The 17,671-nt window shown below is 43.8% G+C and overlaps 1 protein-coding gene across 4 annotated transcripts in view; it reads right to left on the bottom strand.

Moving 5' to 3' along the window:
• The window catches only part of CCDC187 (coiled-coil domain containing 187), a 289,883-nt gene that overhangs the window by 74,679 nt on the left and 197,533 nt on the right, over window positions 1-17,671 (bottom strand). For all 4 annotated transcript variants that reach the window (XM_069241620.1, XM_069241621.1, XM_069241622.1 and 1 more), the window contains 5 exons: window positions 13,480-13,547; window positions 11,100-11,287; window positions 6,995-7,082; window positions 3,407-3,553; window positions 3,144-3,310 (listed from right to left, as the gene is read on the bottom strand). In XM_069241620.1, the coding sequence (XP_069097721.1) occupies window positions 3,144-3,310; window positions 3,407-3,553; window positions 6,995-7,082; window positions 11,100-11,287; window positions 13,480-13,547 (658 nt within the window). The remainder of the gene's footprint in view (window positions 1-3,143; window positions 3,311-3,406; window positions 3,554-6,994; window positions 7,083-11,099; window positions 11,288-13,479; window positions 13,548-17,671) is intronic.

The following is a 17,671-nucleotide window of genomic DNA, read 5'->3' as shown; positions in this document are numbered from 1 at the left end:
AGGTTCACTGGTAAAAGGGTTGAACCCTAATTTGGCTGTTTTATGCTACTGCAAATAAAAGGCTATCCCAGGCTACTATAAATTAATCCCTGGACAACACAGTAAGGGAGCACTGAATAAAGCACCTTGGAAAGTATATCAGTGAATGATTGCCAATGACGAATCACTGCACAGCATGTAAGTGGATTAACAAGCGACCAAAAGAGATAATGGAATGTAATCCTGCAGAGAGTCAAGAAAAAGTTAACAAAGGTATTAAACAAATAAAGAGGAAGAATGAAGGTGATTTTAATATCTGAAAACACAACCAGAATGTGAGTTTAAAAGTATACTTGATTATAAATGTTATAAATGCTTATTTGAAATTTTTGTGCACTTGATTTATTCCTAAAGGGCTGTAACCCTACATATGCCTATGTTCTCCCCTAAACTAAAGTATATTGCTGATGTATTTGTATATGTTTATCAGTATTTACTGGTTGCATAATTTGCACCTGGGATTGTGCACAACGTCTTGAGGGCCAATGTGTTCTCATTACAAAAGACAGAGGGTGGGGAGAAGGCAGACTTGAAAATTAATCTCCCTGTGGGCAGTGCCATCAGAAACAATGCCAACACTTCTGTGGTTCGGATAGAAAAGCATTTTGCAGTTAGAGAGCCTATCTGCTACCCAATCTTTGGACCATTCCTGTAATTTAGCACACAAAGCCTGCAGTCTTACCCAGCTGCGGCCGCTGCAAATCTCAAGGGGAGGGGCGTGGGGAGGAATGGAGGGGGTACTGAGGGGTGATAAATAAAAATATAATAATAATTTTGAAAAAGTATCTTTTTCCCTTTGTCGCCACCTCCTGCCGCATTGCTCCTCTGGTCTTCTTGTGGTGTCCCAGCATTCGCTGGAACACTAGCACAGGCTCCCCTGCAATCCTGGTGCTATTTTCATGCTAAACATAGCATGTATGCAGCATCATGATTAGACCAAGCCTGGGGTCTGTGCTGTTCCTCCAACCCGGCTGTGCATACAGCCAGGCTGGGGAAACCTAAGGGGCAGGTTTAAGGAAAGTGGCTCTGCACCCAGTGCAGGGCCACTTTCCTTGCGCCCCTTATCGCCTCTCCTACCACCGTATTTAAAATATGGCACACCATGGCGCAGGGTAGGAGGCAATAGCGTCATTTTTTGTGACTCTATTGATGTACTCTGCAAGAGTAGCGCCAAAATGTTGGCCCTACTCCTGCAGAGTACATACGGGCCCATTATAAATAATGGCATGCCCCCTTTTAACACCTGTTCTGAGCAGGCATTAAAAGTGCTGAAAAAAATGGCAAGCATTGCACCACTTTGTAAATATGGCACGTGGGAAATGCCACCTTAAAGCCACATTCGCGCCAAAATAAATACTGCAAATGTGGAGCAAGCTGGCGCTAGGGGCTTATAAATATGCCCCTAAGTGCGCATGTGTGTTTGGCCGGCCTGAGAGAGCCGGCCCAACACGCATGCGCACTTAGTGCACTCTCCCCTCCAACCCCCCATCTCCCACAGCCCAGCCGCGCCCCACCCTGCTGAGCCAGCAGATAAAAGATAAAACGATAATTAAATATTGTTTTATCTTTCATCTCCTGTCTTAGCCAGGGGGGGGCGACGCTCTTTTGCTATTATGGAAGAGCCGCCCATGGTCTTACCTCATTTGTTGGAAGCAAGGGCTGAGTGTACGCAGCACACAGTTGCTTCGAAGTGCTGAGACATCAACTTCATAATAGTGAAACCAACAGAACTTGTATCCCTGCAGGTCTATGAATGCATGAATAGAAAGACAGGGAGTTCTACAAGAAATATGTGAAGAGTGACTGGTCAGGTAGCACATGGGGGTAGTTGCCAAAGGGCAAAACAAATGTGAAGGAAGGCTGTGAAGTGGGGGGCACAAGAGGATCTGGATGGGAAGGGAGCATAAGTATGATTCTGGGAAAACACAGAGGAAGGAGAAAAAATACACCATCAGGCAAGTGAACGTCGACATTTAGCAATGACTTATGTCTTGACATTGAAACATAAAGCCATCACTAATGAGCGAAAGGGGGTTCCAGAGTTATGTGGATTAAATGTAGGAGGACCAGACTCCTGGCCTCTATATCAGACATCGAGGTGGAATGAATGAAAGATCAGTGGATGACGATAGGTCCCTTCAGATACAGCTAGGAAATAAAGTATGCTGATTAAACTGTTTCAAAATACTTTGTAGGCAACTGTTATGCTTTCAGATCGTACCTGTCCGCTGAGTGTGTGCCAGTGAGAGTGGGAAAGCTGGTGGCACATGGCCTCTGGTCTTGGGGCTGCAGCTAGCCCATGACACTCTATTTTGTATGCACTGATATTTATTTAAAAGCTGGTTTTGAATATCAGTGTATTGGAGGTTTCTGCAGTCCACGAGTGAGGCAACAAGGGCATGATGAAGAACACAAACCTAAGAAAACATTTATATTTTTTAAAGGCATTCAGTTGAACACTCCATGTTTAACTACCGTAAGGATCTGTGCTCACTGGAGACATTGAAGCCGAAGATGACTACAAATCAATTGACAGGCTGCATGGGGTCAAGAACATTTCATCTGTGATGGACCAGGTCAATGGCAGGTCAATGGCACTGTCACATGTAGGTTACTGTTCCTGGCACATTTATAGAAAGATTACTGGCTCACATCAAGCTGAGGGTATCCTCAGGAGACGTGGCGAAGGAAATGGGACTGTGGTGTCTCAGGTGTCTTCTCTCCCAATTACCACTCAATGCATGTACATAGAGTTGCATTTAACAACTAACAGATGAACATGCACAGATGATATCATCAAAGCCTCTCATGTAGGCACTGAAGAGGACAGGAAAGAGGAAGTACTTTCAAGTTACTTCCCAAAACAATGAACCTTTTCACAACTACAAGTCTCACATGGTACACTGCTGTGTGCAGTTTTCTACGATACATCTACGCAGAGAGGGCATGTGATGTCATCTCTTCACACTAACAGAGACAATTCTTGAGACACGAGAACCCCTCGGAGCCCCATCATTTTCGGACATTGCCACAATAACTGTGCAGGTTTCAATAACATTATTTTGTATATTTTGACATCATTAGATAAAACAGAAAACACCTACCTTCTAACCTCCTTGTCCTCCCTCTTTTCCTTGTTTCTATGACCAATTTCAGTCTCAGACACCGGTATAATGTCCAACTGGATTTCACACTTTGGAAGAATGGGAGTCGTCCAACGTCGAAACGGGTTCTCGCTGATTAAAGATGTTGCTTCCTGTTCCGCTGGAATCTACAAAAAACAGCCCAATCAAACTGCGAGATTTAAAATGACAAATGTAAAAAAATCAAACAGTCAAGATGGTAGTTTTAAATTCTTTTCCCTGACCTGAGTTCTGCCAGCTAAAGCTTGCAGCTTCTGCTGTAGGTGAGCCGTTGACTGCTGCATGTGCAGAAGCTCTTTCTGATGCTTGAGTAACAGTTTTCTTTCCTGGTGGGCAGATTTGTAGATGTTCTGCAGGTGACTGATCTCAGTCTGCATGAAGCCAAAGGAGAAAAAGAGAATCAAATCAATGTACTTTACTATAATACATTGCTATTAAATTTTAACCAATTTACACCAGTTCTGATTCTCGAGACCTACACAGGTGTTTGGTTAGAAGTTTATTTGAAAGATTGTCCTTGATAACGTATAGCTATTGACAGGTTTTACATTAATGGAAATGACATAAACATCAAAATAATTATAGTACCATTTGTAATTGTCTTCTTAACAATACAATTGACACCCCTGTAGGTACCTGTGAGTATAGAATTTGACAGCAAACTTGTACCACTAGACTATTCTACCATGCCATTTCCACACCTCTTTAGGCCTCCCAGATCCTACATGGCCTTTAGTTTTATGCTGTAAATCAAACTCTCTCTGCATCTTGTTTTTCATTATGTAGGCTACCTCACTGAAACAATGCATCCGTTTCAGAGGACTGAGTGTATCACACCAGCCTTGCCTTATTTTATGGCTGAGAAAATGTGTACCTTTTTGCTGCATAATAATAATAATATGTCATCAGCACCATGAGCCAATTCCAAATGTAGAGTATGTTTTATATGTTTTTGAACACAATCTACTCTGCAAGCAAAGCTATCCTCACTGCTAGGTGTTATTATTTTTACTATTATCACCTGTTAGCTATAAGTAACATTGAAGTAGTCAAGGTGCAACAGCCATCTTGTCTATGGGGCCAGAAATACCGATTTAGAGTTGCATTATTTAAGTTGGCACCCTTGAAAGAAGATTCTAGTGTTTAGTTTTATATTAATGGTGTGAACTCAGCTGGCCACCTCTTTCACCTGCTCAATTTCCCAAACTCATTCACCACCACCATCATACATATACCCACAAACCTAAACAAATTGCCTGCTCCACTATATGTTGCATATCAAGAATAACAGTTTGAGTATGGTGTCTACAACACCCACAACATCACCACATGTAGTCTTTGCTCCACAATGACATGGTTAACAACTCCAAGAGGCGTTGCTGAACTTATATTTAGTTCAACTAGATCCTAGTGGACAAAAGTGACACTGGTTTGATGCAAATTGAAAGTGGGAGGTTATCTTCATTTGGAATTAAACATATGGTAAAGGTGAATTGTTCCTATATTATATCTAATGTCCTAGACAACTTCCTTAGGATAAATTGTTTTTCAAGAATGTCAAGCCTCACAACATTATCAGCATGAATAGACCTCATTTTAAGTAAAATATTTCATGACATAAAAATTACATGGGCTGAAGGAGTTAGAATTACATTTTCATGATAATGATTATTTTCTGCAGATTTTATATTTAGAACACCATGGTTGCACAGATGCTGTGGTTTCTAACACAAATATATATCAGAACTACAAATATCCAATCAAGATGGCTGCCCTGAGTCACACAGAACATTATTTTTACTGGACTTCCAGGGGCAGAGTCTGTTCCTTCGTTTTTACATTGATGTTTTAACAGGTTAACTTTATTTTTGATTCTTCAGTTAATGGATCGTTGTCCTTTGTATTGCTGGTTATTATGGGCATATGAATGTCACCAGGAAACCTTCTAAACAATTCTTACTGCGAACGTTAATTGCAGCTAAGAGGTTTATCATCATTCTACGTAAGTCTAGGCATATGTTGCATATACATGAATGGATTAATAAAATTAGGGGTTTTCCAGTGACAATTTGAGGTTTAAGAAGGAGGTATTGTCTCTACAGATTTGATAAGATTTGGAGTGATTTCTTTAACATAAATTTGGGATTGGTTAAGCTATTAGGTTTTTTATACTATTAAAGAGACTGTCTGTCTCCCATGTGACAGTCTGCTCTTCTCTTCCCCAGCCCCTTTTATGGACATCTGCTGCTCTTATATATTAATTTTACCATGTTATAGCTACCACATATTTCAGTTTGTATGAAGATTTGAGTTATGGTACCAGAATTTCATGAAGTAAATATCCTCTGAAAATATTGAATTTGAAATATAATTTACAAAATATTGCTCCATTGACATTAATTAAAGAGAATCTACATCTAGTGGGGAAATATTTTTGTTAACAATATTTAGGCCACAATGTTTATGTGAGGCAATATTTTTGTTATTGATATTCTGACACACAACCGGTTTTGAGTTCATGTAGTACTGTTACTGAAAGCATCCTTCAGTTGGATGCCCTTTCGTATATAATTGTGTGCTTTTTCTTTCTATTTATATTTTTAATGACATAGGGGGTCATTACGACCTCGGCGGTCTTTTCGCAAGACCGCCGAGGTACCGCCGTGCTGAAGACCGCCAGTGGTGGCGGTCTTCCGCGTATTATGACCGCTGGCAGGCCACCGTCCTTTTTCGTACTGAAAGCCGCCAGCATCCTAACTGGCGGACGGCGGGAAAGTGTAGGTTGCTCAACCTCCACCGCCATGTCAACAGAAAACCGCCCACTGAATCACGTCCCATGATTCGGTGTGGCGGTGTTCTGTTGACGGTGTTCTGGTGGCGGAGCTGCCCCCATGGATCCCGTCCCCTCCCGGAGGATCAACGGACAAGGTAAGTTGATTGTCCGTTAGGGAAGGGGGTGGAGGGGTGTTGTGTGTTGTGTACGTGCATGGGGATGTGCGTGTGAGAGTGTAGAGGGGAAGAGTGAGTGAGTGTATGCGTGCGGGGGGTGCTGTGTGTATGGGAAATGTGTGCGGGTCGGACGGTGTGCATGTCTGTTTGTATGTGTGCAGGTATGTGTTGTCGGGGTGTATGTGTGCGTGTAGGGGTGTGTATATGTGCATGTTGGGGGGGTGCGTGTAGGGGTGTGTATATGTGCATGTTCGGGGTGGGGAGGGGGGTTGTGCCACCTTTGGGGGTGGCCGGGGGATGGGGGGTGTCGGGAGAGGATTCGTGGGGGTTAACGGGGGTGGGGGAGACCCCTATCAGTGCCAGGGAAGGAATTCCCTGGCACTGATAGTGCCTACCACCATGGATCTCATGGCGGTTCCCAACCACCCGAGATCCATGGCGGTATGCAGGGTCCTGATACCGTCGGCGCTCTAGTGACGACCGCCGGGCTGGAGACCGCAATCTCCAGCCCAGCAGTCTTCACCGCCATGGCGGTCGGAATGGTGAAGTGGCGGATGACCGCGGCGTCATAATTCAATTTTTTTTCCGCCGGCCTGTTTGCGGTCTTACCGCCGCTTTACCACGGACCGGCAGGGTCGTAATTACCCCCATAATGTATTCAAATAGTAAAAATAAATGCAAACAATTTTATGGTAGTTGTGTTGGTGGTGTTGGTACAATGATGTCTTTGACAACGGTCTGAGACAACACCATTGTTTTGTTGTTCTGTCACATTGTCAAGGGTAGGATTTGAACTGGTCAGCTCAGGTGAATGGCCATACTATGCGGTAAAACTACTGAATCCGTTTGTGCATTTGGCTTACCTGCTCCTGCTGCAGCTGGGTCAGGATCTCCTGCTGTTTTTTAACAATGTCAGAAACTTTTCTGTAGTCTCCTTTGTCCTCATAGCGTCTGAAAATCAGGTAAATAAATATCAAAGAAATAAAAAAGATACCTCTAATAGGGATTATCAGACATTCTGATCCTCATAGGCATGTAAAGCTCCACTTTAAAATCACTGACACACAGAATCTTTATTAAGAAGGCATGCTGGTGAGAAGTTAAGACACACATGTAGTAGTTGGGAAAGATGTCTGATGACACCTGATGGAAAAGTATGTTGAGAAAAGATTATATCATACTATTTTGGTGAAAGTAAAGGCTGCCATAAGGACCTATGTTAGGCTACTGCCCACGACTCCCTTCTGTAATACCTATGTGCGGTGTCAAAACTGTTAGTATTGTGTCACATTTGCGCTTGTTGCATTTTTTTTAATTACAGACCCATATCTCCTGCTTCCCAGTGATCCACAATGCTGCAGACAAACTGATAACGGGAAAGATGTCCTGGGACACCATCTCCTAAAAGTCACTCAACTGACTTCTCTCAGCACGTTATTCTCAAGAAACTCTTTCTCACCACGCATGGATGCAACAGATCCATATTAAAATGAATAACTTTAAAAACAAACCACTAAGGAGATCAATAATATCCACAAGTTTGTAAAGTTGACATTCACTTCTACCAATTCCTTTACAATGAAAACATATTTAATTTACATGTTCATACTCACATATTTCAGCAATCCTCTTCTAAAATTATTGTAACTTAAACCCTAACTGCCTCTATCTCTGAACTGAACACTAAAGGCATCATTGTGAGCCTTTAGTGTTTCATAATCAATGATGTAATTTCACATATAATGAGTGATATAATACGTGACACCTGCATAATGCTCTGAACTATAACTTGCAAATTTCAGTGGTTTTGAGGTTCGTTTTGTAACATTCACTGCATTTCAGCAATGTTTTCCTGTGAATTCTTGACATTTTTCAATGGTGTTTTTTCAATGGATTTCTGTGCTTTTTTCTGGACCTCATCACTGTTTATGGCTAATGTCTGGCCAGGCCCTTTGCCCAAACCTCCTGGGTGGCAACCCTCTGTGAGTGGCCAACACCCACTGTACACGGTTGTGGAAAATTACAATATTTGAATCTACCCCCTTTCATTGTTGCCCCCCGCTCCATGGATCTGTGTGAAATCTATCATGAAGGATCCAATTGGCATGAGTTTTTTAGGGGGGAAATTTCCAGCAGATTCAGCAAACAACGCAAAAAGTATCCGGAAAACCAAAAAGGATTTTCTTATGGAAACAGACTATGGCCCTTGTTACAAGCCTGGCGGTCAAAGACCGCCAGGGCTGTTTTGGCGATTGCACCGCCAACAGGCTGGCAGTGCAATCTTGTGTATTTTGACCGCGGCGGAACCGCCGCAGTCGCACCGCCGGGGCCGGTGGTTTCCCGCCACATTTGCCCCGGCGGTGATAATCCACCTGGGCAGCGCTGCTTGTAGCGCTGCCCAGGGGATTAAGAGTCCCCGACCGCCAGCCTTTTCCTGGCGGTTTGAACCGCCAGGAAAAGGCTGGCGGTACGGGGAGTCGCGGGGCCCCTGGCATGGGCAGTGCAGGGGCCCCCTGACAGGGCCCCATGCAGCTTTTCACTGTCTGCTATGCAGACAGTAAAAAACGTGACGGGTGCAACTGCACCCGTCGCACGGCCACAACACCGCAGGCTCCATTTGGAGCCGGCTCCTGTGTTGCGGCCGAGATCCCCGCCGGCCCAGCGGGGATCTCATGATGACCGCGGCGGGAGTCATCTGTAGCCGCCCGCCAAGGTCATAATGAAGGCCAATGTCTGCATTGGCACTATCACTGCCAGTAAAATGTAACACACATATATATATATATATATATATATATATATATATATATATATATATATATATATATATATATATGTGTGTGTGTGTGTCGTGTGTTCATCAACATATATATAAATATATGTATATGTGTGTATAAATATATATATATATCACACACAAATATATATGCATGTGACACTTAATTTACCAAACAATTTGCATATCTGCAGATGTCACAAAACCGTTTCTAGCTGAAATTGGTGACAATAGTACTGCCAGAGAATGTGCCACATAGTTTGCTCTTTTTCCAAATAATTTTGATAACTTTGTAGCACAGTCTGGCCGTCACTGCCATAGAATCCTAGTTGCCCTGATGATAGTCAAGCTATGAATTGAGGTTTGGGGGCTGGCATTATAATGATGAAATCCCTATTTAACACAGAACACAAAATCAATGTGGTGAGCTGAACTATGAATCATCAATCATTTTGTAACTTCAGCCCTACCACAAAGAATCAGATGTTTTTGTAAAGGGTTTGAATCCACGATCCCTTTGAAAGGTCTATCAGAAGGTTTACGCTATGGTCTTAGTCGTCTACTAGGAAATAAAAAGAGAGAAACTTGCAGAACATGGCCACTCAGCTACACCAGTTCACTTACTGAATATTGATGCTCCCTGTTGCCTACTGCATGAGTCTTTAGAGTTGGTTTGCAGGAGGCAGATCGTTGTCAGAGTTGCAGGATAATCACTGATCATGTAAATTTTTGTGGTTTGTGTAATTTCTCTAACTTCCTAAATAGAAACCCTATATGCATATGTAAAGAGAAGACGTATTTTCCTGTTCATACTTTCCCCATAAATTTTTAATATATAGGGGTGTCCTGTGACTTCTCTCACAATTAACTGCACCTCCTACATCCGTTACAGTACATTAAGAACATCGTGGAAAAGTCCTCAGGAGTGTTAGCGAAAGCCCAGAAAGTTATCGCTTATGAAGAAAAATACACATCTAAGGCGAAGCCTGTTTCACAATTGCCCAACAAGAACCTGTGACTGGCAGATTCACAGGCTGGTTACTGTGTTTCAAAGTGCTTTTGTAGCTGTAGGTAATGACCATTACAGATGCAGGCAGGTGCATGTAAATCACAATTTACATGCTAATCTTGTAGCAGACATATAGATGTATAGGATGCAAGGGGGATACACCTCTATGGGCTTCATGCTTCTCAATTAGGCACCAGGCAGCTTCTGCAAGATTTCCCAGCTTAAAATCTTGAATCCAGAGATGGACCCTTATGTGTCACTAGTAGTATGATGACAAGCTACAGCATCAGGACAAGAGAAGGAAAGAGTGGCCATGAAAAAAAAAAAATTACAACACATCTACATTATGTTAATACACACTCAGAAGGTCATGCGACTGAAGATGCCTCAACACCAATCTGCTATTTAAACCTACTGCAAATCAAAAACACTCATATACAATAACAACCTAACTCCCAAAAAGATAGCTACTATCTGCATCCTCCATGCGCTACTTTGAACAAGAGAGGAAGCATTATTAGAAGAAGTGGCTTGGATGCAAACAGAAAGTCTCAAGAAAATTCCCTTGGATAAGAAAAATACCACTCATCTGGATGGTGCCAGTGGCTCTCGATCAACAAAAGAATCACCTTCAAACTCCTCATGCACGCCTACAAGGCTCTCCACAACAACGGACCCGGATACCTCAACCACCACCTGACTGTCCACATGCCCACCAGACACCTCTGCTCTGCCCATTTGGTTCACACCACAACCCCACGGATACGCAAAAACTCAGCTAGAGGAATATCCTTCTCTTACCTCGCAGCAAAGACCTTAAATTCTCTCCAGCTACACCTCAGGCAATCACTCTCACTACCCCAATTGAGGAAGGACCTCAAGACCTGCCTCTTCGACTGAACTCCTACTCCCCCCCAGCACCTTAAGACCCTGATGGGTGATTAGCCGCGCTCTACAAGAACCTGACTGATTGACTGAGTGACGCATAATGTTGCACAGCCTAGTGAACTCCTACTCCCCCCCAGCACCGTAAGACCCTTATGGGTGATTAGTCGCACTCTACAAGAACCTGACTGATTGACTAAGTGATGCACAATGTTGCACAACCTAATGAACACATCACACAGTGCATGAGCACTGCTTGTCTGCAGTGCTCAGTGATGCAGAAGTTACAATGACTCACGTTTTTTGGTGTTCCAACCAGGCCAACTCGGCCAGGGTTTTCTCCTTGAGGGCCTCTTCCCGGAGGCGTAGAAGGGCAGTCTGGTGTCGAGCCCTCAACTCTTCGTCCCTCAGGTACTGCTGGGCCATCTGTAGTGTGAACCGGCTAAACATGTGGGGTCCTCCGTAGTACTGGCAAATGTCGCTCCACTAAAAGGAACGCACTGGGTCAAGATCAACACACTATCAAGGAGTTTTGAATTAAAAGATTCTGTTGTAGCAAACTTTGGAGCCTCATCATTGCCATATAGAATGAAGTGCAAGAATTGTTAGTTCTGCACATATATAAAGGATTTTACTTATAAAACACAATGGAAGATTGCCATACCCTACGGAAATATATAAGTTGTTGACATTTTTGTCCATTCCTGTTTTAAAATTAAAAATGTGCAAGATTTGGTTTTACACTCAACTACACACGTACACACTAATATAGCACTGTTGTCTTTTAAACACGTTTCCACTGACCACACACCCTTTCATCACCCCTTCATCCCTCAAATCCTCCAGCATCACAGAGCTGGACTGTAGAGCCATTTATTTATCAAACTTTGCATTTTGAGGAGTCTCTGCCCCAGGTCAGGTCATTTCTCACGAGGGGTTGTACCACTGGATGCAAGCAGCTAGATCCACCTCCAGCTATGACCCTGGCATTCCTGCCCCAGAAGCTATTTCCCCCATTTACTATGACATGGTCCCATATGATGCCCAGGACAGATTAGGGTCAAGGATGTGGATCACAAGTGCTTAATAAACTGGTGCACAAGGATTGCTTATGTGGCATTCCGGACCGCCTCATAAAGTTTGGGCCCATATTTCACAAGGACAGAATATTTAAGCTAGACAGGACCTTCATTTAAATACATACACTCTTCAATGTCCTGCACCTTGGAGGCAAAGGGGAGTGCAAAGAACTCCAGGGTCTTTGTCACACTGGTTCAAGTTTTCATCTCTTTTAGGCACTTTCAGCCTGTTACCAACACAGGTATGACCTACTGCATTCTTTTCGAAATTCTGCCTTTTATTTAAAAGTCAGACGTTTATTTTAATTCTCACAAAGCTTAATAGCGTAGTGATTTGATGTTTTTGATCAGCCGGCACGTTTCTCTCCACTGTAGCTTTTTCAAGGCCTGAGTTTTGTTTTCTAATACTAAAGTTTAATTTAAGGCAGCATGTACGTTTATATGTTTGTTTATATATCTTGTACTGTCATACATATTGTCTTTTCAATAGTTTAGCTTCCTTTAACTTTCAAATTATTGTTCTGTAGAAATTTAAATGGATGCAAGTATAGTGGAGCAAACTGTTATCGATTCCTGCCTGTTTATTAGGCTATATTATTATAAATCAGGTTCTCACAATAATGTTCAAGGAAGTGGGCTCCATGTACTTGTGTTTAGCAGTGTCATGTAATTCATAAATATGCATGTCTGACCCTAATTTGACATCACTGGTCAGAGGTTACCTTGGAAAGGTATGTCCCTCCACTGGGGACATTATTGGGAGGGGTCTTGCTCTAAGACATACATAGCAACGCAAGCTCTGCTCTGGTCAGTAATACCCAACGAAGACAAGGTACGTGTTCACTTGAATACCTAATGGCATTGTAATTGTTGTTATTGAGCCTGTGACTTTCACAGTTGTTTCCCTTGTGTGGATTTGGGACCTTTTATTTTATTACCATTAGTGCTGCACCGGGGTAATGCAGTATCAAAGCTACCTAGGGTTTTTCCTTTCTTTAAATAACACTGATTTTTAACATTCGTGTAATAAGTTGCGCCCCAACTATTACTCTAAAAATGTGTTATTTTTGGCCATTTTGGGGGATGGTTCTGTTCACAGCTCAGTTGATCAAAGATTTATAAAGTGCCAAAAAGCATAAAATAGCAATTTTTGAGAACCCAATCTAGGTTTCCAAGTGGATGCCATGTTGACAGATGGTAGTTAATGGAACACGGGTTGATCGAAATCTTGAAACATATGTACAATGTCATCATGTGTCAATTCCCTCCCTAAATAGATTGGATGGTCTAGAGACAACTGGCTAGAAGAGGCTGAAACACTGTAACTCAGGCTCCAGGATAAATCCAGACTGTCACAAACCAAAGTGTCTTTCGATCATCAACAACATCCCAAGATAAGCTCTTGGGCCATTGACCGCAAAGTCAATTTTATATAATTTAATTTATACACAGCCAGCATGTCAACAGACCATCTTCGACCTGTTCAGATACATTTTTTATGAGGGGTGCCAGATCTATGGTACGTATTTTGTTTATTACAGATAAGATGACATAACACAACAGAAGGATATATTCGCATTTTAAACTGCACTACTGTACTTTGCTGCTGGTATCTGTGGTGGGTTCGCTGCTGTCTCCCGAGTCTTCTGTCACCAAGATTTCACTTCCTGGGTCATCAGCAGAAAGAGGAGGAAAGGGAAGCAGTGATTAGCGTCTGATATCCCAGAATGCACAGCTCTGCCATATACACAGAGAGCATAAAGTAGTTAAAAACACACAAAGCACTATGAGAACTAACTTTGTCAAGATTGATCCTTTCTTTTCGTGGTGAAACCCTCACAAACCTATTTCTCACCTTACATACCTGTGTAAGGTCACGCTTGGTCCATTCCTCCTCCCCAAAAAATGTTTTTTCTTGGTCGTTTTTTCAATGATATGGATTTTTGGGTTCTGGATTTAAACTTTCACATAATGGCCTCTACAACACACACACAAATGTATTGTAAATACACTTGCACAGACAATGTAGAGTTTGTATGTTCTTTGGAAAAACAGAATGTTGTTGTGTTTTTGGCCGCGCCGCAAACCTTGTCACAGCCAACACAAGTGCAAAGATCTGTTGGCACCGCGATGGAAACTGAAAGGTTTGAACTACCTGAGTCTGTCATTTCTCAGTGTCCTCTGTCTACTCCAGGCCTCCAAAAGTTACACTCTTTCTCTGCACATCTCAAAAGTGCAAGCAACCACTGTCATACATTATGGTTCACTCACAGCGCATTACTTAACAAAGGAACACTAAGTGCAACCACACACTCTACAACTCCAAGACTTAGGGCCTGATTACAAGTAGACCCTCTTGGATGCAACAACTACCGCATTTGATAGAAATCCTACACCGTGGTGTTCAAAATGTATTGGATAAAATAATTATCAAATATTCCAAGTTTTGGGGGATTTAACGTGGATTTTGGTACTTCCAGCACCATAATTCTCATGTCAAAGTAAATCTTGGGCCTTTTCCTCTTAGTAAATTCCAGTAGGTTTGACCTCCTGAAATTGAACGTAGGGTGCGATCTATATCCCTCCTGGTAAGGGTATTTACCACGTGTGATAAATACCTCTCCCTATTCCATCTAAATTTTCATAAGGGCATAAGTTAGTGCGTCACTACTTTAGGTGCAGTTTATATGCTGATGGCAGGCTTTGCACCAAAAAGTAATGTCTCTTAGAGTCGGGTGTTATACTGGAGAAATCTTTTAGAGCCAGATACATCATGCATTTTTGCGATCGCAAACGGCCCAACGGGGTTGCGCCTAAAGGCATTCCTGGAGTGCCACCCAGGTCACCCAACCACTATAAAAAAGAATGAGCCGCCTCTGCTAAAATGATAAAAGTCCAAAAATGTACATGACACATGCACTCCAGAAATAAACTTTCTCAAGACAGCGATATGGAGAGAGGGGTCAACAGCCACAGGGACAGAGGGTGGACAGAAGCGGTGGGGGGCAAAGGCAACCGGGTAGGAGGGAAGGCAAGTGAGAGGAAGGGTGCAACAACAACAACATGAGAGAACGTGCCTGTCTTACAACAAAAACAACAAAATTAAGAAAAATATATTGAACACTCACAGTCTGAAAATAGACTTTCTCTGCCACAGTGAAGCATGTTTGGAGCAGGGAAGGGAGAGGGATGGAAATAGACAGCCTTAAAACAGATGCAGCACTATGAAGTACATCCTCACAGATGCAGCATTATGGGATTCTTCCTCACAGATGCAGCATTATGGAGTGCATCCTCGCAGATGCAGCATAAAGGAGTGCATTCCTACATATGCAGCATTATGGAATACATCCTCACAGATGCAACATTATGGAGTGCATCCTCACAGATGCAACATTATGGAGTGCATCCTCACAGATGCAGCATAAAGGAGTGCATTCCTACATATGCAGCATTATGGAGTGCTTCCTCACAGATGCAGCTTCAGCATTATGGAGTGCTTCCCCACAGATGCAGCAATATGTAATGCTTCCTCACAGATGCAGCATTATGGAGTGCTTCCTCACAGATGCAGCATTATGGAGTGTACCCTCACAGATGCAGCATTATGGAGCGCACCTTCACAGATGCAACATTATGGGGCACTTTATGGAGTGCATCCCCACAGATGCAGCATTATGGAGTGCACCCTCAAAGATGCAGCATTATGGAGTGCACCCTCACAGATGCAGCATTATGGGGTGCACCCTCGCAGATGCAGCATTATGGAGCGCACCCTCACAGATGCAACATTATGGGGCACATTATGGAGTGCATCCTCACAGATGCAGCATTATGGAGTGCATCCTCACAGATTCAACATTATGGAGTGCTTCCTCACAGATGCAGCTTTATGGAGTGCATCCTCACAGATGCAGCATTATGGAGTGTGTAGGAAGTTGGCTCTGTATGTGCTATTTCAAAGTAAGGAATAGCATGCACAGAGTCCAAGGGTTCCCCTTAGAGGTAAAATAGTGGTAAAAATAGATAATACTAATGCTCTATTTTGTGGTAGTGTGGTCGAGCAGTAGGCTTATCCAAGGAGTAGTGTTAAGCATTTGTTGTACATACACATAGACAATAAATGAGGTACACACACTCAGAGACAAATCCAGCCAATAGGTTTTTATATAGAAAAATATCTTTTCTTAGTTTATTTTAAGAACCACAGGTTCAAATTCTACATGTAATATCTCATTCGAAAGGTATTGCAGGTAAGTACTTTAGGAACTTCAAATCATAAAAATTGCATGTATACTTTTCAAGTTATTGACAAATAGCTGTTTTAAAAGTGGACACAGTGCAATTTTCACAGTTCCTAGGGGAGGTAAGTATTTGTTAGGTTAACCAGGTAAGTAAGACACTTACAGGGCTTAGTTCTTGGTCCAAGGTAGCCCACCGTTGGGGGTTCAGAGCAACCCCAAAGTCACCACACCAGCAGCTCAGGGCCGGTCAGGTGCAGAGTTCAAAGTGGTGCCCAAAACGCATAGGCTAGAATGGAGAGAAGGGGGTGCCCCGGTTCCGGTCTGCTTGCAGGTAAGTACCCGCGTCTTCGGAGGGCAGACCAGGGGGGTTTTGTAGGGCACCGGGGGGGACACAAGTCCACACAGAAATTTCACCCTCAGCGGCGCGGGGGCGGCCGGGTGCAGTGTAGAAACAAGCGTCGGGTTCGCAATGTTAGTCTATGAGAGATCTCGGGATCTCTTCAGCGCTGCAGGCAGGCAAGGGGGGGATTCCTCGGGGAAACCTCCACTTGGGCAAGGGAGAGGGTCTCCTGGGGGTCACTTCTCCAGTGAAAGTCCGGTCCTTCAGGTCCTGGGGGCTGCGGGTGCAGGGTCTCTCCCAGGCGTCGGGACTTTAGGTTCAAAGAGTCGCGGTCAGGGGAAGCCTCGGGATTCCCTCTGCAGGCGGCGCTGTGGGGGCTCAGGGGGGACAGGTTTTGGTACTCACAGTATCAGAGTAGTCCTGGGGTCCCTCCTGAGGTGTCGGATCTCCACCAGCCGAGTCGGGGTCGCCGGGTGCAGTGTTGCAAGTCTCACGCTTCTTGCGGGGAGCTTGCAGGGTTCTTTAAAGCTGCTGGAAACAAAGTTGCAGCTTTTCTTGGAGCAGGTCCGCTGTCCTCGGGAGTTTCTTGTCTTTTCGAAGCAGGGGCAGTCCTCAGAGGATGTCGAGGTCGCTGGTCCCTTTGGAAGGCGTCGCTGGAGCAGGATCTTTGGAAGGCAGGAGACAGGCCGGTGAGTTTCTGGAGCCAAGGCAGTTGTCGTCTTCTGGTCTTCCTCTGCAGGGGTTTTCAGCTAGGCAGTCCTTCTTCTTGTAGTTACAGGAATCTAATTTTCTAGGGTTCAGGGTAGCCCTTAAATACTAAATTTAAGGGCGTGTTTAGGTCTGGGGGGTTAGTAGCCAATGGCTACTAGCCCTGAGGGTGGGTACACCCTCTTTGTGCCTCCTCCCAAGGGGAGGGGGACACAATCCTAACCCTATTGGGGGAATCCTCCATCTGCAAGATGGAGGATTTCTAAAAGTTAGAGTCACCTCAGCTCAGGACACCTTAGGGGCTGTCCTGACTGGCCAGTGACTCCTCCTTGTTTTTCTCATTATTTTCTCCGGCCTTGCCGCCAAAAGTGGGGCCTGGCCGGAGGGGGCGGGCAACTCCACTAGCTGGAGTGTCCTGCTGGGTTGGCACAAAGGAGGTGAGCCTTTGAGGCTCACCGCCAGGTGTGACAATTCCTGCCTGGGGGAGGTGTTAGCATCT

Source organism: Pleurodeles waltl, chromosome 6 (assembly GCF_031143425.1).
Source record: "Pleurodeles waltl isolate 20211129_DDA chromosome 6, aPleWal1.hap1.20221129, whole genome shotgun sequence".
NCBI lineage: Eukaryota > Metazoa > Chordata > Amphibia > Caudata > Salamandridae > Pleurodeles > Pleurodeles waltl.
This window is presented reverse-complemented; position numbering and strand designations above follow the sequence as displayed.